This window comes from Rhinatrema bivittatum, chromosome 11 (assembly GCF_901001135.1).
Source record: "Rhinatrema bivittatum chromosome 11, aRhiBiv1.1, whole genome shotgun sequence".
NCBI classification, from domain to species: Eukaryota; Metazoa; Chordata; class Amphibia; order Gymnophiona; family Rhinatrematidae; genus Rhinatrema; species Rhinatrema bivittatum.
The window spans coordinates 74,636,031-74,663,477 of record NC_042625.1 but is presented as its reverse complement, the minus strand read 5'-3'; the positions used below and the strand labels follow the sequence as shown (position 1 = coordinate 74,663,477).

At 43.8% G+C, this 27,447-nt stretch overlaps 2 protein-coding genes across 3 annotated transcripts in view; both read right to left on the bottom strand.

Annotated features, from left to right (window-relative positions):
* Positions 1-17,521, bottom strand: part of LOC115072976 (cytochrome P450 2F2-like) — a 100,185-nt gene extending 82,664 nt beyond the window's left edge. The window contains exon 1 of the mRNA XM_029571045.1: positions 17,500-17,521. The gene's annotated coding sequence lies outside the window, so the exon portion shown is untranslated. The remainder of the gene's footprint in view (positions 1-17,499) is intronic.
* Positions 1-27,447, bottom strand: part of LOC115072975 (cytochrome P450 2F3-like) — a 175,214-nt gene that overhangs the window by 25,554 nt on the left and 122,213 nt on the right. Inside the window, exons 1-3 of one of the 2 annotated variants that reach the window (XM_029571043.1) lie at positions 17,500-17,633; positions 11,464-11,670; positions 605-767 (exon numbers count right to left, since the gene is read on the bottom strand). In XM_029571043.1, coding sequence (XP_029426903.1) covers positions 605-767; positions 11,464-11,640 — 340 coding nt within the window. In that variant the 5' untranslated portion in view covers positions 11,641-11,670; positions 17,500-17,633. Of the gene's footprint in view, positions 1-604; positions 768-11,463; positions 11,671-17,499; positions 17,634-27,447 lie in introns of those variants that run through there. The other variant, XM_029571044.1, reaches the window with a different exon arrangement.

The following is a 27,447-nucleotide window of genomic DNA, read 5'->3' as shown; positions in this document are numbered from 1 at the left end:
TACCCAGAAAAATTGTACTGTACTACCTGCCATATACTTTATTCGCTGGGTATTAGAGATATTGTGGCAGATCTTCTTTGTTCAATAAAGTTTTTTAGATGATCGGGTATGAAAAAAAATTTTTCATACCCTTTATTTTTTTCATACTCTTCTTCTCTTTGCTAATGCTCTTGCTACCAATTGTGTTCCCCCAGATGTTTCTTCCTTGCTATGGCTTCCTGCTTTATTAAGTTAGGTATTTGTAAAACTTTTGAGTGCGTTCCAAAGATAAGACCTCTTTGAATGTATAATGATAATTGTAATGCTGGAAATTATTATAATGTTATCAGGTATAATCTAGTAAATGATTCCACTTTCTGCCTATAAAATAAACTGTCTCCTCCATCTCTGTTATTAGTAGAGATAGGAGACACAGGTAAGATCTCATGGGGAAAATCGATGGAAACATAGAAACATGATGGCAGAAAAAGACCATATGGCCCATCCAATCTGCCCATACATCCATTTAATTTAGCATCACTTCCTTAGAAGTGCCAGACTGGACTAATATGAACTTAAATCTAAGTTGAGTAATTCCTGATCTAGACCTTACATATTGTCTTACCATTTCCTTTGGTGAAATTATCAGCAGCTGGAAAGCGCCCTCTTCCTCCAAACTTCTCTGCTTGGTCGATCAGAGCCTCTCTCATGGTCTCATATCCACACAGAACCAAATTTGGCTTTGAGCCCAAATGAATCGTGAACACAGGGCCATATTTCTTACTTATCTATGGAAAGACAAACAGACATAGAATATCCTGTATTTTAAAATGAGTGGTTCCTCACATGAGAACTGGGAGCAACTTTGTAAGCATGAGCAATAGCATATATATATATAGAGAGAGAGGCCCAGTGAGACCAAGTGTGCATACTGTGCATTTACATGGGACAGAACACCTGGGGGAGCAGTGGCAGCAAGAGAGGCCACAGAGCTGCTGGTGGAACACAGCCCACCAGCAGATGAAGAAGAGGAGAGGTCTCTGCACTGCTGGTGGAGCCCAACCCAACGGCAGCCAAAAGAAAAAGAACATTTCAAAGTAGCTTGACCAAGAGAACGTTCAATAATTAAGCATATAACAATTTTCAAAAAGTTCCAAAAATCAATAAAATATTTCAAAAGAGCAGACATATTTATTTATTTGTATACCGGCAATAAGAACATAAGAAATTGTCATGCTGGGTCAGACCAAGGGTCCATCAAGCTCAGCATCCTGTTTCCAACAGAGGCCAAAACCAGGCCACAAGAACCTGGCAATTACCCAAACACTAAGAAGATCCCATGCTACTGATGCTAATAGCAGTGGCTATTCCCTAAGTAAAATTGATTAATAGCCATTAATGGACTTCTCCTGTATTCAATATGTATGCAATCCTGTATGCAATCTGTATTCAATCATGGCAGTTCATAACAAAATAGGTATAAGAACATAAGAACATAAGAAATTGCCATGCTGGGTCAGACCAAGGGTCCATCAAGCCCAGCATTCTGTTTCCAACAGAGGCCTAAACCAGGCCACAAGAACCTGGCAATTACCCAAACACTAAGAAGATCCCATGCTACTGATGCAATTAATAGCAGTGGCTATTCCCTAAGTAAAATTGATTAATACTAATTAACAACATATAAACAACATATAAAACACAAGTCATGTTAGTTCATGTTATCTGAGACCCTTCCTTTCCTCAACCTATCAATACAGAAGAAAAAATCTACTCTCACTCAAAGATTACTGCTATCATATGCCTGTTTGAAAAGCCAGGTCTTAATTTCTCTTTTAAACAGCTTCAAATCTTTCAACAATCTCAATTCACATGGCAGTGAGCTCCACAATTTTGACCCTCCCACAAATATTGCTCTTTCTTGCCCCTCACTCAAATGCTGTTGCGACCGTCGCTGCCCGGCATCTCCACTATGCCTCCTTACCTCCTTGGCAACTCCCTCTTTGCTTGATGGAAGTTTGGCCGCCGTGGCGTCATCTTGCCGCCCTCCTCTGGCGTCCCCGGACTGCCAGACGCTGCTATCTGCCATGTTTCCCAGAAGCCTAAGGGCGTGCGCGCACGGCGCGGCCCGACTCAAGTACCAGCAGTGGAGCGAACCTCAGGGGCGTCCCCCTGAGATGACGTCATCCTCACCGGATACTTAAGGTCTCTGAATTCGCTAACTAATAGAGTTAGCAAAGGAAAGGTTTACCTAGCTTCCTCCAGGTATCGCTGCGGATGGGATTCGCTCTCCGCATACCTCCCTACTCTGCCTCCTTGGACTTTACCAGAGGTACCCACTCCTCGGGGGCCTCGCTCTCTCTCTTGTTTTTCAGGTCGCAGTCTGGAACTGGTACTCACTCCTCGAGGGCCCACGTTCCCGGACTTGCTACTGAATACCACTTCTGCCAGGAAGTCTTCGCTGCCTACAACACCAATGAGTTACCATCTCTCTCGGAGCGTTCCCTGGAACCAGGTACTCGCTCCTTGAGGGCCTAATTCATTTCCAGCTCCTGGGCTGCTTTTAAGAGACTATTGTGTGAGTGTTACCATCAAGGTTCTGTTCCTGAACTCTGCATACCCTGCCTATTCACTATATTCTGTTTCTCTACGGCTCAGTTATCCAGGATCGCTGTTCCAGTATCTGAGGGACTACAGCCCAGCAGGGTGCTTACAGCTCATTACTGCCACCTCTGGTGGTTCAATATACTGTTTAATAAAACAACTAGTGTGTGTCTGTCTCCATACTCTGAGCCTCACCGGTGGTCCTCTCAGGATCTTCCCCCGGGGGCGTGGTCATCTGCCACCGGCCCAAGGATCTACCCACAACTATCTCAAACACTAACAAATGTGCAGAGTGCTGTGATGGAACATTTAACAGACCTTTATTTGTGGAATGGAAATTCCTTTGAGGTATCTATAGATGTAATGTTGCACTTAACCACTCTGAAGTATTTGAATTAATTATTTTGTGTAATAAAGCTAATACTTTAAATAGAATTTTGAATTTAATAGGTAGCCAGTGTAACAAAATCAGGATTGCATTTATATGGCTATACATCTTATTGCCTGTTACGACTCGTGCAGTGGCGTTCTGAAGTAATTGTAAGGGTCTTGAGTGTATTGGCTGGTAAACCTAATAAAAGTGAATTACAGTAATCTATATTAGCAAATATTGAGGTCTGAAGAAGTGTCCGAAAATCATCTTGGTGTAGCCATGGTTTTAAATGTCATAAGACATGCAAGTTTGTTATAACCGCCCTTTAATTTATTGCTAATATTTTTCTTCATGGTCATATTGCTATCGATTATCACTCCTAGATCTTGGGCTTGTTCAGTGACGTGTATGTGGACAGAATCTATTGTAAAGTAATTTGAAGTATTGATGGGTATCTTTCTGTTCAATAAAATTATTTCAGTTTTTTGTTTATTGAGCATCAATTTCATTTAAACTAATACTGTTGAATGGACGTAAAGTATGTTTCTAGTAACTTTTGCGAATGCTCAATTGATATTTCTATAGGAATGAGAAACTGTACGTCATCTGCGTAAATTGTTGTGTTTGTGCCTCTTCTCGCCCCTCGCTCCACCCTCTCTACCTGGGACGCGACTCCCTTTGGCTCTGATGGACAGTGCAGCCGAGGTTTCTCTCCGCCTCCTTAGTCCTGGTTCCCCTGGGCTGGCCTGACGCTACGGATCCGCCATGTTCCCGATGATGTAAGGGCGTGTGCACGCGCGCGCTCCAGACTTTGTACCAGCAAGGTCGCGAACCTCGGGGGCGTCCCCCCGTAGTGATGTCATCCATTTGCACTTTAAAAGGTCTTTGTTTGCTAACCTCTAGCGAGTTAGCAAGGAACTTCAACGGGACTTGCTTCGGCAGTCCACGATACTTGCAACAACAATCCGAGTCAGCCAGGGAACCCTTCCCCACTGCTCGGCCTTTTCAAACTTACCAGGAGTACCCGCTCCACGGGGGCTCCACTCTCTCTTCTTGATTTCAGATTGCCAGAACACTCGGAAGACTCCTCGTATCCTGGAAGCGATCGCGGATGTGAACACAGTGAGTTCTATTACATAGGAATTGGTACTCACTCCAGGAGGGCCTACATTCCTATTGCTCTGAAGACTTCCTTCCGTCCAAGACATTATCGCAGGTACAGAGATCAAGAGTTACATTAGCAAGATTACAGATAGGAACCGGTACTCGCTCCACCAGGGCCCATGTTCCTAGAATCTTATACAGACTCTCTTCTACTCTAGAAGCCATTTCATATACAGCAATTGTGAGTTCTTATTACAGACTGTTTGTGGGAACCAGTGCTCGCCTACGGCTCCTGTTCCTGAATGTACTGAAGACACTCTGTGGCATAGAGACCATTGCAGACATCTACTATTGTGAGTGTACCATCTTGTATCCAATATACCCTGCCTACTCACTACTTCTAGTCTCTCTCTACAGCTCAGCGACCCAGAGATTATATTCCAGTATTATAAGGACTTCAGCCTTGCTGAACACAGCAACTCTCTACTGCCACCTCTGATGGTCCAGCTTCCAGTCTAATAAAGTCTAATAAAGAACTATTGTGTTTATCTCACTGGCTACCTATTAAATGGTTCCTCTCAGGATCTCCTCCTGGGGGTGCAGTTATCTGCCATCTGCCCATGGATTCACCATTTCCTCCAAGTGGTCATTCCTTTCACTATTGTCACCTTGTGGGAGCCAACCACTACAGACCACTGACTCCGCTCACGGAAGTATTATATAGATAGCTACTCCTCTTTCTCTGAGACTTGCCAGCAGCTTATATATATATATATATACACAGATTGCTACTCCGTAGCGGGGGGCATGATAGATTGCTATCTCAATAGCGAAGTACTATATACCTATTGCCAACTCCTCTCCCTTGGAGAGTTGATCCATAACAGATTGCTACTCCTTAGCAGATTGATACAGCTTGCTTCTTCCTTTCCTTATAGGAGCATCTAACAGCAGTTCGCTAATAGAATTACAGATAGCTAACTCCTCCCCTCTGGAGGAGCAGGTCATGTCATATTGCTACTCCTTCCCCTTTCAAGAGCACAGCAGAACAGCTTGCCAACTCCACCCTCCTGGCGGAGTGAGCGACAGCAGATCGCTAACTCTTCCCCTTTGGAAAAGGCGAGCGTAACAGATTGCTAGCTCCTCCCCTTGGAGAAGAAGAGTGTAACATAAATAAAGTAGGTAAGACCCAGACCAGAGAGCAATCTACATGATGGAAGCATGCATATATTAAAAGAGCATGGCTGATTAGGTGCAGATCCCTGCAGCACTCCTGTCTCTAATGTAACTGTATTTGAAAAACAATTGCCAATTCTGACATGAAAAGAGTGATCTGCTAAAAAAGAGGAGAACCATATCAATGTTTTACCTGTCAGACCAATTTCTGTCAGTCTTTGAATCATTATTCTGGAGTCTACTGTATCGAATGCAGCAAGACAGATCCACAAGAGCAAGTAAGTACGGTTTGCCTCCATCAAACCCATGGAGAATGGTAAGAGTAAACATTCTGTACTATAATTTTTTCTAAAGCCGACTTGTGTTGGATATAATATGTTTTTTGAAACAATAAATTCCATTAATTGAGAGAGTGCAACTTTCTCAATTATGTTTGCTATGAATGAAAATGGGTGTGAGGTTACTGAAATTATTAATATCAATATTTTGGTCTTTTTGATTTGGTCTCACTGATGCATAGTTTAGCATTGTTGGAATCTCACCCTCATTTAAAGATAGGTTTACTATTTTTGTAATACAGGTGGAAATGACTTTAATTATTCTTTTTATTGGCTTGATCGGAATCACATCTAACAAATGATTAGCTTAATTCATGTTATTGATTATCTGCTGTACTTCCAACTCAGAAGTCAGTATTGAGTGATTGTAAAGTTATATTTTGATTCTGCATTTGATCTAAATCTTTGGTTAAGTTTTTGATCTTGTTATCAAAAAAACCTGCCAGTTTATTGCATTCCCTGGGAATGTTTTATTTCCAGTCACCTTGAAATTGCTGAGTTGGAAAAGAAGGTGGCGCAAAATCTTTGCCCTCTCTCTTTCTCTCTCTCTCAAATAAATGCACTAATACATGTTTATTCTCTCGTACACAACAAACCAACCAACTAATGTACTGGTATAAACTATAAAGCACCTTATTACCGAACAAACTTTTGTTAGACCCTCTATTCACAAGTAGGCATAGAGCAGACCATCTCGTTTTTTATAAGGGGTCTTAATTACTTTAATTTTCAACTCATCAATTTTTTTCTTTTTTCAAATTATTGTAAAAATAGTCCAGACCAAAATTCATAGGAAAAATTTCCAATTGATAAATCAAAAGCTAATGATAGTATACAGATACTCATCCACAATGAATAGGCCCCAAACATCCCGACATGGCCATGTTTCGGACCGTAGTCCTGCTTCAGGGGAAACGCTGGAAGATGGAATCCAATTCGACAGAAAGAATGAAGACTGCGGTTATGCTCCGTGCATTTTCTTTTCTAAGCGCGAGCCAAATTTCAGCTCGCCAAATTTAAACAAATGGCGACAACCCGGAACCTTTTATATTCATCTTCCGGAAGCTCGATAGAGGCCACTCCTCTTCCGGGGGGCATACTCTGATATGTTCCTCATTTTTATGAGCCAGTGTCGAGTCCTCTATCACGTCCTCTTCAAAAGTAAAAACGACGTTGTATAGTCCTCCATCACGTCCTCATTGAAGCTGCAAACGAACCCAAACCGATATCAGGTCCTCTATCAGGTCCTTTTCAGAGATAGAAACAGAAAATCTGGTCTTCCATCACGTCCTCACACGCTAACTTGATAATCACATTACATGGAGATGAATACATCAACACAAGTGCCGCAAAATCCCTGTGGCAGAAATGGAGATGGAAAGCCTCCATCACAACCTATTCAAAGTTTTTTATCTTTATCTTGAAACCAGATATTGTCAAATCAGAGAACACCAGTTGATTCTTTCATTTAACCCATGGGGATCAACAGTATTGAGAGAAAAGATCCAAAAATGTTCACTGCGGTTTAAAACAGATTGTATATCGCCTCCTCTTGTGCTGCAATATACCTGCTCCAAAATAGACCAACGTAAGTCTGTGAATTGATGGTGTTGAGTAATACAATGTTGAACCGGGGGGCTGTAATTTTCGAGGTCTTAATGCAACTCCTGTTCTCTATAAGTCTTGTGCGGATCTTTCTCTTGGTCCGACCCACATATGCCAGGTTGCAGGGACATTGTATCACATAGATTACACCAGTGGAGTTGCATGTAGTTGACTTTGTTAAACGTATTGCCACCCCAGAATGGGGAGCCTGCCATTGTTCTCCTGTAAGAGCTAAAGCGCACATGTCGCAAGATCCACAGGTTCGATGCCCTCCTCGGATGATTTCCTTCTTAGTGGATTCAAAATTAGAATGTACAATCTGGTCCCTAATATTCTGGCCCCTGAAATAAGCAAATCTTGGGCCTGATTGAAAAACTGAATGTAGAGACAAAACTCTCCAACGGGTGCATATGATGTTAACAACTTCATTGACATGTCGGGAGAATTTTAATGTACAGGTAAGATCCTGATTGTATGGACGTTGCTGGTATTGTAGTAGCAGATCTCTATTTGCAAAGAGAGCCCGCTTATATGCCTTCTTAATTACACCCTGAGGATACCCTCTCTGAGCAAATCTTATAGACAAGGAATGGGCTTGAAGCTTAAAATCTTCCAGCGATGAACAGATTCTGCATAACCGCAGAAATTGAGAAATAGGAAGCCCATTTTTGAGCCTTTGGGGATGGTAACTGGAATACCGCAGATAATGATTGCGGTCTGTTTCTTTCCTATACAATGAGGTTTTCACTGCACCACCCTCTTTAATAATCAGAATATCCAAAAAAGCTACTGAATGCTGATTGAAATGTGCTGTAAATTGCAGGTGGATATCCTGCAAATTCAGCCATGCTAAGAATTGTTGTAGAGAATCCCATGAAGCCTTCCAAATAAAAAACACATCGTCTATATAACGCCGCCATAACAGTATCTCATTAAACCAATCCGAGGTGTACAGAAATTTATCCTCGAAATGGGCAACGTACAGGTTTGCAATGTCAGGGGCGACCGTGGCCCCCATCGCCACTCCTTGTACTTGTAGGTAGAAAGTCCCATCAAAGCTGAAATAATTCTTGAATAATACCAACTTTAACAGTTCCAACAAGAAACCAGTGGGTACCCTATGTGGGCGTGGACGACCTTGAAGAATGTCCTGTACCAACATAAATGCTTCATTTTGGGGGATGTTGGTATAGAGGGATGTGATGTCTAACGTCACCAACCAACTCTCCTCAGGCAGAAGGGGTAGATCCTGAAGTAACCGGAGCATATGGGATGTATCTTGTAAGAACGATCTAGATCCTAATACAGCAGGTTTCAGAAAAAAATCCAAAAAATTAGATAATGGCTCTAAAATGGAGCCCCGACCCGCCACAATAGGGCGTCCAGGGGGAACATCCATGTTCTTGTGTATTTTGGGCAAATAATAAGGTGCTTTATAGTTTATACCAGTACATTAGTTGGTTGGTTTGTTGTTTACATAGTGGTGTACTGGAATACACGAGTGGTGTGTAGTGGGTTTTTGTGTGATTATTCTCTCGTACATACATGCTCTCACACTCATGTGTGCACATACACATACACCCATTTCCCCCTCCAGCACATCAAGTTGCAGCAGCCTCCGACCTCAGCCCATGCAACCAACAGGACTATTCCCCTTTCCTATTACGGTAGGATATGGGCCAATGCTGCTTCTGCTTTTTTCTTCTGGCCACATGGGCCAATGATGCTCTTGCTCCTTCCCTCTCACACACCCACCCCTTTCCCTTCCCCCTTCCCTCTCATTCACCCACCCCCTTTTATTCCCACTCACTCACTCCTCCTCCCTTCCCTCCCCTCGCACCCACTCACTTCTCCTACATCTTTATCCTTCCCTCCCACTCACTGCTCCTCCCTTCCCTTTCCTCCCCTCTGACTTATCCCCCTTCCCTCATCCCTCACTCAGCTCAGCTTGCCTTTCCTCCCCTCCCATTTCAATTGGAAGGAAGGGGAGAGAAGGGAAGCAAGGGGAGTTGAGTGAGTGAGCGAGATGGGAAGAGGAGAGGAGGTGGGGGAGTGTGAAGTTCTAATAACCCCTTGTTGGGTTTGTGGCATATTGTGGACTCTTGGTCGATGTGACGATGACTCCTCCCACGGGGAGGGGCCCCATGGGGAACCACAATGATTGGCTAGACTCAAGTAAGCAGACACTGAGGAAAGAAAGCTTTATTATAGTGCTGTTGTTGAATCTTGCCAAGGAACGGACAGTACTGTAGTCCAGGAATAACACAGTGGGCTCAGACCGTTTCTGTAGTAGATGGTCTCACCCAGATGTAGCAAAGGTGTGGTAGTGTTCCGCAGTGCGGGATAGGCCGAGCACCTGAAGAGTGGAATGGAGAGAGCTGGAGCGTAATAATACTCACAGAGTAGCAGTGCTGATAACTTCCTTTGGTAGTTGAATGAAGGTAGGGACCTGAGGTCTGAGATGCAGGATACCCAGAGTAGAGTAGGCCCTCGAGGAGCGAGTACCTAGAAGCGTTGAGGGTTCCTGAAAGAAAGCAGATAAGACCCCCGAGGAGCGGGTGTCCTAAGGTTAGGCAGATTAACCCCGGAGGGTGAGTAGAAGCAAGGGCCACCGAGGAGCGGGTACCCAGAGCTTCTTGTAGGAGCGAGATACCCCGGAGTGTAGTGAGAAATCCAAGCGAGCAGCTTAGAAGCGGTCAGAGTCCTTGCCATCTCATTCAATTGGAGCGGAGCGGAGGTTTAAATACCCGGAGGTACTGACATCATGCGGTGGGGCCCCTGAAGTTCCCGCTATCATGCACTCAAAAATATAGGCAGCGTGTGCGCGTGCTCCCTAGGAGGCCGCAAGAAGAAGCATGGCGGACGGGGACGCCCAGGCTGACTCGGAGACGCCGAGGGTTTCAGCAAACAGCAGCGGAGGCAGCCATTCTTCCAATAGACGAGGAAAAGGGTAAAAGAGAGGTGAGGCAGAGTGGTCGGAGCCATCTGCGACTGATGGACACAACACCCCTCTCCATCCCTTCTCTTCCTTTTCACTGCCTACCACCCTCAGAAACCGTGGTTTCCTACAGCAGATTTTTCAAGATTCTGCATCAAGAAACGGCAAAATATGTGGCAGATTTTACAAAATTCTGTGGCAATTCTGTGGCAAATTTGTATAATTTTGCATATATTTGCCATTTATAATTGTTTTTTTGTTTCTAAAAATAAAGTCCTTTCCTGGCATTTCTTTATTCATTTATTTTACTTGATTCTTTATTAGAAAAAAAGGAATCTTAATGATTAGGGATGGGGAGGAGGGAGAAAAAGGGATCTGGGAATGAGAAGAGAGGAGACGGCAGAGAAGGGAAAGGAAGAAGGAATCTTAGGAGGTAGGGTAAAGGGATGAATGATGGAGGAGGACAGAGGCACAGAAGGAGAGAGAGAAGGAGAGGGAGGAGAAGAAGGAGATTTGGGGAGGATAAAGAAAGGGAATGAAGAGAGAGGAGGAGAGGAGGAAGAAGGAATAGGCGTGTGGTGATGGGAAAGGTGAGAGAGTAAGGATTTGCAACTCTGTGCCAAGACTGTTTTACCTGTTTTCATCCAGGGTTGAAAGGGATCTCAGTCACCTAAAAAGGGATACTTTCTATACCCAAGGCCTTCACGTTTCCACACCCTGGAGGGTGGAGATAACTGGGATCCCAGTGAGGAAATATCTTGCAAAGATTGAGAGAAGGAACTTAATTCAAGTTAACCATACCTGTGGAGCTAACGACAGAATGAACTGTGCCACTACACTATTTATTATCCGAAAGTAAATTTTGATCTGCACACTACCTCGGTGTCTGTAGTGGTTTTTGTACCATGAGCCCACAGTGTGAACTTTCTTATGGGGTTCTCCTCTCTCAGGGGTACATAGACTTACAAGAGACGTCCTAAGCACTCGGGGCCTTGAAAGGTGCATTTTCCCTAGCCAGAAAAGGATCAACACCTCGGGAAGAAAAGAGACAGTGTCTACAGCTAGCCAAGGTCCCTGCCCCAAAGAACTAATGCATTCTCTTATGGCTCCATAAACTATCCATGCAAGACAGGCACGGATAGTTTGGAACTCTTGTATGCCACAGAACTTAAGTAAGCAATGATGTTAGCAATTAAAACAGACGCTTTACCTTAGACTTTAATTGTCCTCAGGGCTTGAGACACACCCAAGGAATGGGGATAAAATCCATTTACTTTAACTGCACACCCAATCAAGATTTATTACATCTTAGCACAATATACAAGGAATTAAGAAATCCCACTTACTGCGATGAGAGATTTGGCGGTGTTATCAGTGTTCACCTGCAGCAAGTTGCCTATAATTGGGAGGGGCATCGGGCCGGGGGGGAGCTGACCCCTTTTCTGCAGCATTTTTCCGTACATCACAATCATGTAGGAGATGCAGGCGACCAGCAAGAGAAACAACACAGCCCCAAAATCCATCCTGGAAAGCACTGAGAAACGTCTCTAAATCTGCAAAACAGAATGCACTCAAACAAAGGAGAAGTAATATTCTACACACACCCCCCCCCCCCCCCCCATTGTTGTATGGATTCTGGAATATTATTCAGGCTTTGAAATGGGAGAAATGATTAAAAATGCCACTCCCGCCTCATTTCTAAAGCACCCCGTGACATGTGCAGCACTGGGCACCCTCTAAAGTGTGCTTACAAAGCTCCTGAAGTTCCCTAATAATCAAAAGTGTTGCCAGAGAGCTCATCAAGGACAGGCTGGCTCGTTCCATTGTTTTTTTGGCTTTCCAGTCCTTTATTCCTTAGAAAATAAAACTACAAATCTGTCAATAGGTGGAACAGAAGCAATACCAGGACTCAGTCTGCTTGTCTATGAAGACCTGGGGTCATGAGAACATAAGAAATGCCGTGCTGATCAGAAAAAAGTCCATCAAGCCCAGTCTCTGACAATTTGGTCTCTGAGAATTCCCAGCCCAGGTCAGAAGTATCTGTCACATCTCGTTACGTTGATTTATTTCCTGTTACTCATGTCCAGAGATGGCAATAGCTTTCTTTTATCTACCTGAGTAATAATATATTATGGCCTTTTTCTCCAGGAACCCGTGAAAATTGCTTTTAAGCCTCGCAGTGCTAGTCGCCTTCACCATGTACTTTGGCAATACATTCCACAGCTTGATTGCGCATGGAGTAAAAAAAATATATTCTTCCATTTATTTTAAATCTGCTGGTTGAGTCAAGTTGTGTCCTCTTGCTTTAGTATTTTTTGAAAGGGTAAATAACCATTTTTATTTACCAGTTCCACCCCACTCATGATTTTATGAACTTCTATCATACCTCTTCTCAGCTGAAGAGTCCCAGCCTGCATAGCTGTGTGAAAAAGAAATAAGGAGGGGGGAAGGGAGAAGGTGATGGGAGAGAGAGAGGTCATAAAAGAAGGAGAGATGAGGAGCAGAGGTGGTAAGAAGAACAGGAGAGAAAGGAAAACGTGGAGGAAGAGAGACTAAGAAGAGAAAGAAGGGGAAAGAGCTATATAGGCACATAAAATCAGGTTTTATGCCCGCAAATGGCTTTAAAAGCATAAGATGTTACCATACTCGGCCAGACCGAGGGTCCTCCAAGGTCCAGCATCCTGTTTCCAAAAGTGGCCAATCCAGTTTACAAGTACTCAAACATTAAATAGATCCCATGCTACTAATGCTGGTAATGCAAATGGTTATCAGTATATAAAAGCCTTTAAATAAATAAATGATAAGCGGATATTCCCTAAGTCGACTTGAAAATTATTCCCTTTAATAATGACTATAACTTAGGGAAGAACTGTGCAGGTTTTGTTGGGTGACTATTTACTGCTTCTGTGTCATCATATACTAATGACATTCTCTGATATCCATTTGCATCTAGAGAGAAGAACGTGCATCCATGAGTGATTATCTCAGAATTTAGTCTTCCTGTTTGAATCTCTGGTGCATGTGTAGCCTGACTCTCCTCTCTGCCTCCTCCTTCTCTATTCTCTCCATGATGGGGAAAACCAGGGTTCTTTCTGGTTGAGGGGAAGATATATTTCAAGACCCTAGAGATGCATTCATTTGTTAAATAGGTAACCAATCTCTAAACAGCACACTTCACACCAGACTGGTTTTCCAAGTGTAGCAAACTACTATAAACCAGGTTCCTTCTCCCTTGAGCTTATCATTTCTTGGAGCCTTACAATGTGGACTAAGCTGCATCTGATCTGAGTGATGTGTTTTGGACATGCCAGAAAGGGTTTTTCAACCTTGCAGAGATTGCAAGCTGATGCCGCAAATAATATAAAAATACATCAAAACCACTGGGGTAGATTTTCAAAAACGGCGCATTCGTGTACTTTTGTTGGCGCTCCAGGCGCCAACAAAAGTACGCGGGATTTTAGTAGATATGCGTGTAGCCGCGCGTATCCGCTAAAATCCTGGATCGGCGCGCGCAAGGCTGCCTATTCCGTGTAGCCGGCGCGCCGAGCCGCGCAGCCTGCCGCCGTTCCCTCCAAGGCTGCTTTGAAATCGGAGTGGCCTCGGAGGGAATTCGCTAACGCCCTCCCCTCACCTTCCCCTCCCTTCCTCTACCTAACCCACCCCCCCGGCCCTGTCTAAACCCCCCCTACCTTTGTTGGGGGATTTATGCCTCCCAGAGGAAGAAGTAAATCCCAGCGCGCCAGCGGGCTGCTGGCGCGCCTAGACGCAACCCGGGGGCGGTTCCGGAGGGCGCGGCCACGCCCCCGGACCACCCCGGGCCGAAACCACGCCCCCGGGCCCGCTCCTGAAACGCCGCGTTCCGCCCCGAAAATGGCACGCCGCTCGTCCCCGCCCCCCGACACACCCCCGACACGCCCCCCTCGGAAAACCCCGGGACTTACGCGAGTCCCGGGGCTCTGCGCACGCCGGTAGGCCTATTGAACATAGGCGCACCGGCGTGCAGGGCCCTGCTCGCATAAATCCGGGCGGATTTACGCGAGCAGGGCTCTTAAAATCCGCCCCACTGTGTGTTCTGCTATGAATGACAATTGTTCTGTAAGAACCAGCAATAGGACTCACAGTGTTAAGAAGTTGGGAAAAAGGCTGCCCTGTTTAGCCTGCCCAGAGAACAGCACTACATAGCCAGCAGAGGAGGCGGCCAAAGGAATGCTGGGAGACCATTTAAGGAAGAAAAGGAGCAAATTGTCTGACTCTGTGTGTGTGGGAAGGGGATGGCCATCAGTTGGAGCCAGGAGCCAGGAAGAGAGGATTGCATCTGGCAGCTCTGCAATTAGTTCTTCTCCTGAAGAGCTAATTATCAAGAGGAAGAAACAGAAGTCTGCACTCTGAGGAAAGAGAGAGACAGCTGTTCTTATTGCAAAGCCAAGCTACATGTAAAATTCCAACAAGGGACAGAGGAGCCAGGTGTTGAGAGACTGAGAAACTTCCTTTCCAGAGATATCCAGGCCCAGGAGCACATGGCTGGATTACCTTCCTAAGAGACTGAGTAAATGAATCTAAACTTTCCACACATAGGAGGGAGAAGGTATATTTCCTTGCCTTTCGTCACAAATTCAGTATCTCATCTTAAATGTTTTAGCCTTTCAGCCAAAGTCAAGTATAAACCCTTGCTGGTAGGTACAGTCACACGAGATAGGGCTGGGACAGGGAAGCTGATGGACAGTTATCTTTCTGTAAGATACTGAAACCAGGCCCATTTTCTGTTTAGTACCAAATAAACCATTTGGGAAAATTCCTCAGGAGAGAGAGACCTTTCACACATTGCAGTGCTCATCTATTTGGTTTGTTATCTAGCCAACTCCACCATCAAGAGGGACTTCTTAATTTTATTGCTTTTTTTTCCCACACAATGCACCCTTTACGAACTGGTGACTGTTATGCGCCCCACTCGCAGTCGTCCAATGCGCGGGTCTGAACACCTTCATGGTTTCATAGCGGGTCCCGGGACGACCTACCTCTCGGTAGTTGCCAGTCCTGCCAGGCCCCGGCATCCCGTGGCGGTGGTTGCCGGGTCTTCTACTGCGCTTGGCATCCTGGTAGCCATCCCCATATGCGCACATGCGCAGACTACCCGGACTCATGTAAGGCCAAGGGCAGGTCCTAGCTCCTTGGCGCACCCTGATTGATCCCTCGATATAAGGAAGTTCCTGTCTCTGCTTCCTTGCCTTGGCAATCGGGTCGGTTTGTTCTGAGATTGCCTCTGTGCTTGTACCTGTTCCTGCTTGTTCCTAGTCTCATTCCAGGATCCTTCTGTTCCAGTTCTGTTACTCACTTGTTCCTGCATCCTAGTTCCTGTGTTCATCTCTCTGTCTACCCAGATAGTACCCTCGGACTGTCTTACTGGTACTGACCTCAGTTTGCTCTTGACCTGCCTGCCTGCCGCCTGCCTCAAGACTCCAGCCTGCCTTTGACCTCGTTTGACCTCCGGTATCTGACCCCTGTTTTGCTGACCATTCCTCCGACTGACCTCTAGACATTGACCTTTGCCTGCCTGACCTCGTCTCCAGATTCTGGCTCTGTTCCTCACCTTGTCATCTCCAACTCTGTTCTGGTCCCTCCCTGTTCCAACCTTTGAACCCAATCGCACTCCCCCTGTTTCCGTGGGCACACCGGATTTTCACTTTCTTAGGAGACCCTGCGAGGCCCACCTAAGTCCAAGCGGCCCAGGTCCCTACGGGCTCCTCCCAGGGGTACCTCGGGCTTCCACTGGTGAAGCTCTTCCTAGCCTCTGTCTCCTCCAGTGCTCCGCTCCCTGGGGGTAGTTACCTCCTGTTCCCTTTCAGGAGGCGTTCCATCTCTGCCCCAGGACAAGGGTCCACCTCCGTGCACAACATTGACATTGGAGTTGATATTTCCCCCTCACACAGCTTTATGAATACTCAGGAGTAAAAACAATTTTTGAAAATGTGTACTTCACTGCTTTTCCTCTGGTGGGCAGAGTCTGAGTGGGGCTTGGATTTACATGCACAGAGGTCAATATTCAGTGAATTGGTGAACCACAATTTATCTGGCTATACTTATTCCGTGAACATCTCACGGAATATCCCCTATTAAAGTTATCCAGCTATTTGCATCCAGATAACTTTAAACCTAACTGGATATCATTTGAATATCGCAGATTAGGTTTAAAGTTATCATGTGGCTAGATAACCTTAGCTTTAACAGGTTACATCCAAAAGAATAAGCCGGTTAAGATTTAAAAAAAAAAAAAAAGTCACGGGCCTAGTAGCCTTATTACTTTCACCTCCCCCCCACCCAATCTTGAAATAGAGGGTCAAATCCCCCAAAACCCCTCAAATACTTTTACCAATGCATTTATTTATATTATCCAGTGCTCTCCTCTGCCCTCACCCCTCACCTCGCCTGCTCTCCAGTCCTCTCTAAATGCAACTAAAATATGCCTTCCTGAATGCCCCTCCCTTCCTTCCCAACCACATCCCACCCCATCCCAATCCTAATTCTCCCACCCTCCAATACCTTACATTTGAAAGTTCTTCAGCCTGGATCGCAGACTTGGGCCCATTGCTTCTACGGTACCCAGGGGAGTTATGCTAGACCTGTACAATTTCAGCACAGCACTTCTAGCATTGCTAGGGGAGTTATCTTTGAAGGCTATGCTTCCAGTTTAATTTCCCTAGCAACTTATCTGCTAACTCCAAATGTTAGAGTTAGCAGATAAGTTATTCAGCTAACTAAATCCTTCCCCAGAATGCCCCCATTTTTTAAAAATTGATAACAGAAATAAAGCAAAAATTATTTAGACTCGTTCCTTTCTTATTCAGATTATTCTTAGCCAGATAATAACTTATCTGACTAACTTTTAGCCAAATAAGTAAGGGGGATATTCAGACGTTACCATTTAAATGGATATTTTGTGAATTTGGACCTCATTTTAAAAAGTACGCACATTAATTCTGTTGAGGAATGTCCCAATGCTCCTACCTTGTCACATATACACATTAGCAGATATATATATATGTGTGCAATTTTGCTTTGAAAACTAGTGTAAAGCTTGCAGGAAAAAGGTTCCCACAGACTTTACACATGGCTGGAAATTATTCCCTTAAAGGCAAAGTCCCCAGCTGAATCCACGACACAAACACACTGACACACTACGGCAGTGCAAGATATATTAGTAAACTGCGAATCACATCTTGGAAGTAGCAAACCAAAGCAAGCTCAAATACTGGCTAAATGGTACCAAAGCTCCCAGAAGGGTGGAAAGGCACTCAGAGCATCCCCCAGAGCAGAGCAAAGTTTTACAGCAGGAGAAGCTTTCAAACCCTCCGGAAACTGAAGATTCTTCACCCCAGGAAATTTACCTCGCAGGATGGAATCAAACGCTGGGTAGGAAGGAGTCGGTCAAAGATGAAACCTGCGTCTCCTTTTGTCTTCAGGTTCTGTAGGTCCTCCTTCCTTCAGACGATCTCCCTAATATCCAGTTGTCATGGATTTGCATGTTACCCTCCTTGTTTGAATAAGAACTTTTTATATTATCTACATATTAGGGCACAAGCTTCATTTGGTGAGTCACAAGTAGCTGAAGGCGCATGTTTCATTTTAAAATTTAGCATTTGGTAATTATGTGGGTGGTGCTCATCTAAATGCAAACTGTTATAAATGCTAAACATCATTCAGGCATCAAGCAAACTATAAGGCAAACTCAGACATGTTGCTGGGATTGCACTATTCTGAACCACATCTTTTATCCAAGGTTTTAATTTCCTGCAGTTTCTAGACAGGAAACAAATTACACCAGGAAAAAGTGTTGGAGCAGTGGGAGCCACGTGCATGCTGTGGGGTTGGAGCACTCGTGGAAATTTACCCTCCCCCCTCCCGCTTTCCCTGCTCCTCTGCCCCAACCTCCTCCTCTACCTCTACCCCCACTTATTTTTTAGAGCTGAAGCACAGAGGAGGAGTAGCCACAGGCACAGAGAGCACTGCAGTTAGGGTTGGCACCTGTCCACATGCCATGAGGCGCAGGCTTTTACCCTATTGCATGCATGGACTTGAAATCAATAAAGTTTCAGTTCCATGATACTTTGTGAATCCAAATTGCCTTTACCTAGACTATAGGTCTATTGTATGAAATTATCCAATTGCATCAAAACTCATTTTTCCAAGATTTTACTCATTGTACATAGTTTGGAAACAGTAACATAGTTTTAATGGTAGAAAAAGATCAAATGGTCCATCTATTCTAACCATCATGTTTCCTATGTTAGGAACTGCCGCTCCGTGCAGGTTACACCCATGTTTCTTAAGGGTAAGAACATAAGAAATTGCCATGCTGGGTCAGATCAAGGATCCATCAAGCCCAGCATTCTGTTTCCAACAGAGGCTAAACCAAGACACAAGAACTGGCAAGTACCCAAACACCAAGAAGATCCCATGTTACTGATGCCAGTAATAGCAAAGGCTATTCCATAGATCAACTTGATTAATAGCAGTTAATGGACTTCTCCTCAAGAACGTATCCAAACCTTTTTTAAACCCAGCTACACTAACTGCACTAACCACATCCTCTGGCAACAAATTCCAGAGCTTAATTGTGCGTTCAGTGAAAAAGAACTTTCTCCGATTAGTCTTAAATGTGCAACTTGCTAACTTCATGGAGTGCCCTCTAGTCCTTCTATTATCTGAAAGTGTAAATAATCAATTCACATCTACTCATCCAAGACCTCTCATGATTTTAAAAACCTCTATCATATCCCCCCTCAGCCATCTTTTCTCCAAGCTGAACAGCCCTTACCTCTTCAGCCTTTCCTCATAGGGGAGCTGTTCCATCCCCTTTATCATTTTGGTTGCCCTTCTCTGTTCCCTCTCCATCGCAATTATATCTTTTTTGAAATGCAGTGACCAGAATTGTACACAGTATTCAATATTCTTAACATTCTGTTTGCTTTTTTGACTGCTGCAGCACACTGAGCCAACGATTTCAAATTATTATCCACTATGATACCTAGATCTTTTTCCTGGGTGGTAGCTCCTAATATGGAACCTAATATCATGTAACTACAGCAAGGATTATTTTTCCCTATATGCAACACCTTGCACTTGTCCACATTAAATTTCATCTGCCATTTGGATGCCCAATCTTCCAGTCTCGCAAGGTCCTCCAGTAATGTATCACAATCTGCTTGTGATTTAACTGCTCTGAATAATTTAGTTTCATCCGCAAATTTGATAACCTCACTTGTTGTATTACTTTCCAGTTCATTTATAAATATATTGAAAAGCACTGGTCTAGGAGAGTGTAAGGAGAAGGAGCGTGAAAGATCTTCTCCCTGCTAGCAGCTGTTTGATCCCGGGGCCACGCGTCTGCCTGCCTGACCCGATGGTAACTCGCAGCTGCTGAGCTTGGTGACATCAAGGGGCGGACCTGGAGGCGGACCAGGAAGTGCTCCACTTAAGCAGGGCATGTGCGGCGCACAGCAGACGCCGGTGCGCCACTAAAGTCGCGCATGCTTAAGGGGCGCGCGGCTTGCCGGGCTTTGCCTGGACTCGCCTGGATTCGCCTGTGACATCTCCTCGACTTGGCTGATTTATTCTTCTAAAGGAACTTTTTCAGATCTAATTCGACACTTCCCCATTGTCATCTTTGCAAGTGTGGTATTTGGCTGCATAGTAAGAGATGAGGCAGCTTTTGTTTCTGCTGTCTAAAGTGGCTATTTACTTAAGAAAATAACTATGCCTCCAAAAAGAAAAGGGAAAGTGAGGGTTTTTCCCTCCCTCCCATTACCTTCACCTATACAGTAGGAAATTAGATACTTTATGATCTCTCCTGCATTAAATAAGGCAGGTACTGAGGAATCTGATGTGCCAGGCAGTCAGGGAGGACTGCTTGTGCCGGCAGAGGAGGCCTCCCTAAGTCCGAATACCAGACTACCACCAGCGCAGAGACTTTGTGAGAGGAGTCATGAGGAAGTTTCTTCAGAGGTCATCACTTCCAGCCTTGAGGCGGGAATTTATGAAACCCACATCAAAGGACTGGGAGAAGAAGGAGCTACTGGTATCGCTGGTCTGACTCCATTGGGTGCAGTTGGGGGATTCGAGTCATTAATTTCCCCAAGAGGGAAAGAGGATCAACTGACTAGTGGGATACCCTCAGGTCCTCTCACTCACCCTGCAGTGGTAACATTAGATACTTTGTGGGAAATGATGGCTGGAATGTTATCTAATATTAAAGGGTTAGAAATTAAAGTAGATGTGTTAAGGACTGGGAATCAACAAGAATTTCTTCAAACACAAAAACAAATTAAAGAATCTGTTGATAGAATTAAAGGGCTTGAAGATTGTGAGGAAAGAAAACAGGAATTTCATGTAGCTGTGGTTAAAGATAGGGAAATAATAACTAGACGAATTGAATCTCTTGAAAATAATGCCAAGCAACTAAATCTAAGATTTCTTAACTTCTCCAGTATAGTTGGAGAAGTACCATTAATTACTCTTTAAAAGTTTCTATTACAAAAGCTTGGCTTTATGTCCGAAGATTCTCCAGTAGTAATTAATTGCTATTTCTTACCTAAACCTAGGAAGTTAGATGATAATAGATCACAAATGATGTTTCAGGGGGATCTTACAAATTTTTTAGAAGATTCCACAGCTCAAGTTTTTGACTGGGATACTTTATTGGCAACTTTTTCTTCTATAAATGATATTAAAAATTATGAAAAAATATTTCAATAAATATCCTATTCATTTTTTGGAAAAAATAATTAAAATATTCCCACACCTAACAATATCTACTCAAGTCAGGCAGAAAGCCTTTTCGGCCTACAGCCAAGAAGTAATATCAGTGGGTTTCTCATTTACACTGTGATTTCCATGTAAATGTTTAATTAAGAAACAAGATGATTTGTATATTTTCTTTATACCCGAACAATTAAAAAATTTCCTAAAACAAAGGAAAATAACAACTTCATCCCCAGTGTCTAATCAACAAATTTAGAATAGTAATGCAGGTTCTATGCTAATTGGCCTTTATCTATGATTATGTAGTTTGTGAGATCTCCCCTTAGTTTTCTACCATCCTGCATATCACTCTCATTTTGTCTTGATATGATTAATGGTTTGGTACTATAACATGTTCTTCTTTAGTAAAATGATAATATGCATGTATTATTATTATTATTATTGCTTAATATTTTTGTGAAGGTTACCAAACCATGTTTTTTCTATCTGCAAACTAATTGTATAAGTTTGGATTATTGAAAACTTATAAAGAATAAAAAAAAAAAAAAAAGCACTGGTCCAAGTATAGACCCCTGAGGCACTCCACTGTTTACCCTTTTCCACTGAGAAAATTGACCATTTAATCCTACTCTCTGTTTCCTGTCTTTTAACCAGTTTGTAATCCATGAAAGGACATCGCCTCCTAACCCATGACTTTTTAGTTTTCTTGGAAGCCTCTCATGAGAGACTTTGTCAAACGCTTTCTGAAAATCCAAAATCCAGCTCCATGCAGGTTACCCCCATGTTTCTGTTAAGGTTAGTAACTGCTACTCTGTGCAGTTTACCCTAAGCTTCATATATTAACAAAGCAACATTTTTCTGGATAAGGAGCCATCTTGAAATTCAGACAATGCTGCTTGACGTGCTTTGCTTTTGAACTTGGAGTAAAAGCAGTCCTGTTCTTTTTCCCTTATGTCTGCATATCAGTTCACCAGACTGTAAAAGTTGGGAACCATATTGATTGCCTTTTAAATCCAATTCCCCTTTTCTCCCCATGCCATCAAAGTGGAGAGTGATGTCAAAGTGAAGAGCAGTTGTGTCAAAAACATCAAGCCTCATTGATTAAGGGTAGTAATCATATACAAAAAAAAACTGTGCCTCAGCAAAATTACAAAATATAAGAACATTTTTTTTTTAATAATTTATTCTTTATTGATTTTTTATGACATTTACAAAGTAAAATCATATTTCTTTTACATAATATAAGAAAATTATTATAGCAGCCTTAAATTCCTAAGAATATACCGGATAATTCAAACACAAAAAAAACCAACATACTGCTATAAAAGATCTTATAATGTGGGAGCCCTTTAACCAATAAAAAGATACCCTATTAATTCAACTCTAGAAAAAGGGAAAGATATTCTAGTATCTTATTGGGCTAACATTGATGAAACCTCGTTTTCCAATTGAGCCTGACTCTTATCTCTAAGAAAATTTTCCAAATGAAACGGTTGGGAAAAAATAAATTTTTTCCCTTGATAGTTAATAAAGCATTTACTGGGGTACTTTAAGAAAAAAGTTGCCCCAAGTTCTAATACTCTATTTTTAAGGGCAAGAAACTGTCTTCTCCTGACCTGAGTTGGTCTGGATACATCAGGGAAAATATAAACCTTATGCCCACAAAATAAAATGTCCTTGTTTTTGAAAAACTTTTCCATAACAATCTCTTTATCTCTTTCTGAAATAAAAGACACAAACAAAGTTGCTCTTTTATTTATCAAATCCACAGATTCCTCTAAAAAGGTAGATATTCCTGGCGAACTTCCTCCCTCCCTCCCAGGAACATCTCCCATTTGAGATGGAAAATAATACATTTTAGAAATAGCTGGGACCTCGTTCCATGCTAAAACTTCTTTTACATATTTAGCAAACATCTCAAATGGTGATAGTAATCTTGTCACTGGAAAATTTACAATACGCAGATTTTTTTTACGCATTAAATTTTCTAAATTTTCCAAATTAGAATGTAGCACAATATTATCAGATGTATGCATACTTTCCAACTTTTTTACATTTTCCATTTCCATAGTCACATTTTGAACAGATATTTCTATATTATTCAAACGCTTCCCTTGTTCCTGTATAAGAATCTTATTTTTATTTACTACAGCACCTAAAGAGATATTCATCTGTGACACATTGGAATCCAGTTTAACCATCATCCTCCACAAATCCCCCATTGTCACATTGGTTGCATCCACGGCTTCTAGCCTGACGCTATCAATGTTAGGTATCAAAGGTCCCTCACCTGTTCCTTGCTGTGTTAGCTCTGGACAGGGGGAACATGCAAAGTTCAGCGGTTGAGAAAAAACTTCAACGTCACTTACTATTGCTGATCTTCTACTGATTTCTCCTGATGTTTCCAATGGGGGTTGAAGAGGTGTTGTCCCTGTGCCGGGGCTTAGGGAAACTTCCAGGGAATCCCTATCACCGCCCCCTTGAGGCGATACCTTATAGACATGTGCGTCCATAGGCCCTGATCCAAATGGAGCTGGAGAGGATGAAACAATTTTGGCCTTCCTTTTCCGCCCCATAAAATTCAAGAAAAGTTCAAAATCTAGCAATCAAAAGCGATCAAAGTCGATCTAAGTCGCGCGCACGCCCCTTTGGCGTGCGCGGCTTAGACGATGCGCCGGCGGCTCAATGCGCCGCAGTCCCGCGTTCTTTTCAGCACACGGGCGCAGGAGTGATGTCACCAGCAGAGGGTCCACAGCTGTGGTAGTTCTTGATTTCGTCTCTGCCTCCTCTCTCGGGCTGCCTGCGTCGGCTTCTCTCCCTCCTCCGCTACAATTCAGGCTCCGTTCTCTACTGCAATCCCACGGTCTTTTCAGCACACGGGCGCAGGAGTGATGTCACCGGCAGAGGGTCCACAGCTGTGGTAGTTCTTGATTTCGTCTCCGCCTCCTCTCTTGGGCTGCCTGCGTCGGCTTCTCTCCCTCCTCCGCTACAATTCAGGCTCCGTTCTCTACTGCAATCCCGCGGTCTTTTCAGCACATGGGCGCAGGAGTGATGTCACCGGCAAAGGGTCCACAGCTGTGGTAGATCTTGATTTCATCTCCGCCTCCTCTCTCGGGCTGCCTGCGTCGGCTTCTCTCCCTCCTCCGCTACAATTCAGGCTCCATAAGAACATTTTTTTATTAACCAAATAGAAAAAATATTATAGTTTTTAATACATTTAGGGGTAGATTTTAAAAAGCATTTACTCGAGCAAAACTGGTTTTTGCTCGAGTAAATACACTTTACTCGAGTAAGTGGGCTTTTCAAAATTGCTACAATATATGCCATTGAATTGTCCATAGGATTTACTCAAGTAAGTGCACTTTACTCGAGTAAATAGCTTTTGAAAATTGCTACGATAGTATGTCACATTTACATGCGTAACTCCTTTGAAAATGACCCCCTTAATATGTACACAAACAAACAAACATATTAAAAATGCACATATTCCCAACTATAGGCCACAATTTCTCCAGGACATAGGTGGGCTTCTTCAGGGGGCACAGACAAACAAAAAATTAAAACAACATACATGTGCACACAATATGTTGGCAAATTACTGCCTGTACGTATAGCTGAAATGGTGGTTACTATAACTTGTTCCACAATCGGCTTTAAGGAATTAACATTCAATCATTCAATTTAAATGCTGGAGAAAGAATATCCTTGAAATGAATGTTTCACTCAAGATCTTGAAATAGCATTTTAATCCAAAAAAATCTGAAAAAATAATATAAAAAGTAAAATGTAAAAATATCTAAACTTAAAAAAATACTAAATAATATTGGAAAAACTGGATATACCCACCTTACCATGTTTGAAAAAGCATTCAAAAACATTAAAACCACACCAAAAATGACAATTGGAAAAAGGCAACCTATATAAATAATAATGACAAATGATAAGACTAACTAAAGAAAATATAAATGTAGCCAATACATATAACATAGTTTACCTCAACCAAATGAGTTCCCAATACCAACAACCGGCACAACACATGATTAAACATGCCTCGCATACATGTACAACAACCCAGAAAATTTAAAAAGGAGGACCAATACAATCTGAGCATGTGACAATGAAGGAATCCCATACAAACAGAATGCATATAAAAAATTGTACATGTAGAGAATATACCACAATATTTCAGAAAAGCACTAAGAATACTATTTGACATTATGATAGTTTCCATCCGAAGGATCTTAAAAACATTATTCCTATTGGCCAGTTTCTTAGACTGCGACAGGTCTGTTCTACGATTGAAGAATATAGGTTGTGGTCTATTGAGTTAGCAAATAGATTTCAGGCAAGAGGATATAGCTGGTCCTGCCTTAAAAAGGCTTTTAAGTACACACTAAGGGGTACATTTTAAAAAACAGCGCGCGCGTACTTTTGTTCACATACCAAGCGCAAACAAAAGTATGCCGGATTTTATAAGATACGCTCGTAGCCGCGCGTATCTTATAAAATCCAGGGTTGGCGCGCGCAAGGGGGTGCACATTTGTGCAACTTGCGCGCACCGAGCCCTTTGCGCGCTGCCTGTTCCCTCCGAGGCCGCTCCGAAATCGGAGCGGCCTCAGAGGGAACTTTCCTTCCACCTCCTCCCATCTTCCCCTCCCTTCCCCTATCTAACCCACCCAGCAGCCCTACCTAAATCCCCCTACTAACCTTTATCCGCGAAGTTACGCCTGCCTCCAGGCAGACTGGAGCTGACACCACACACCCCTGGCCACGCCCCCGACCGCCCCTTTTTGCAAGCCCTGGGACCTAAGCGTGTCCCGGGGCTTGCACGCGGCGCCGAGCCTATGCAAAATAGGCTCGGCGCGCGCAGGGGTTTTTTTTAAGGGTTACGCGCATTACTTATGCGCGTAACCCTTTTAAAATCCGGCCCTAAGAGTTTTAAAAGTGTTGCTTGCATAAAAAATGGCCCCATGCGCTTATATGTGGGCAATGCGCGAACAACTCTAATTTTAAGAATCCAGGAAGTACACACATCGGGGTAGATTTTTTAAAACAGCGCGTTCGCGTACTTTTGTTCGCGCTCCAGGCGCAACCAAACGTACGCTGGATTTTAGTAGATACGCGCATAGCCGCGCATATCTGCTAAAATCCAGGATCGGCGCGCGCAAGGCTGCCGATTTTGGGCAGCCGGCGCGCGCCAAGCTGTGCAGCCTGCCTCCATTCCCTCCGAGGCCGCTCCGAAATCGGAGCGGCCTCGGAGGGAACTCTCTTTCGCCCTCCCCTCACCTTCCCCTCCCTTCCTCTACCTAACCCACCCCCCCCGGCCCTATCTAAACCCCCCTCTACCTTTGTCCGGGGATTTACGCCTCCCGGAGGGAGAAGTAAATCCCCGCTTGCCAGCGGGCCGCTGGCGCGCCGAGACGCAACCCGGGGGCGGTTCCGGAGGGCGCGGCCATGCCCCCGGACCGCCCCGGGCCGAAACCACGCCCCCAAAACGCCCCCGAAATGCCACGTCCCGCCCCCAAAACGCCGCGTCGATCGGCCCCCGCCCCCGACAAAAAACCCCGGGACTTACGCGAGTCCCGGGGCTCTGCACGCGCCGGCAGGCCTATGGAAAATAGGTACGCCGGCGAGCAGGGCTTTTAAAATCCGCCCCATCAAGAATAAGGAAGCAGAAAAGGGGAAGGACATGGGCGTTCCAGGATGGGGCCAAGACTTAACACCATAACTCCAAATTTTGGAAGGCAACACACGCCATGTTCCCTGTGTAACTTTACTACTGGTCCTAATGAGGTGCAAGTCTGGAGATTTTTTGCCTCAATACCATGGAGGGGGGAAGAGAGAGAGAGATAATCTAACACTCTATATATCTCCCACTGTTAGAGGGTCACGTTCAACTCAAGGTGGTTTGGGGGGGGGGGGGGCAGTGTTACAAGAGTCTACAGACCCTTGTGCCCTAGGCAGACCAATATAACACCGCTCCCCCCCAAAACCCACAGAGTTGAAAATGACCTTCTTACAGTGGGAGATATACAGAGTGTCAGATTGTCTCTCTCTCTCGCTCTCTCTCTCATTACTTGTGTGAGTCTGCATGTAAAGGCTGCACACAGATACAGGACAAGGATATTACACATGTACTTGCACACACAATATAAAGTTAAACGTATCTTTGCTCACATGCCCAATGGGCCCATGCACACTCCTTTTAAAATTTACCAGTAAATGTATTAAAAAATTGTTCTATATGGTTAATAAAAAACGTTTTTCTTGTATTTTGTAATTTTGCTGAGGCACAATTTTTTTGGTATATGATTGTATTACTTTGTGCTTTGTTGTTCTACCTTCTGGATTTATATACCATAAGGATAGTAGGCCCATGCATATTAAGAATAGTAACTGCCACCGAGCAGGTTACCCCATCCTCTAGCCTTTAGGGATCCACAGTGTTTATCCCATGCCCTTTGAATTATTTGATTGTTTTTGAGTTCACCAGCTCCTCCGGAAGGGCATCCAGGCATCCACCACCTTTTTTCTGAAGAAATATTTCCTGACATTGCTTCTGAGTCGTCCCCCCT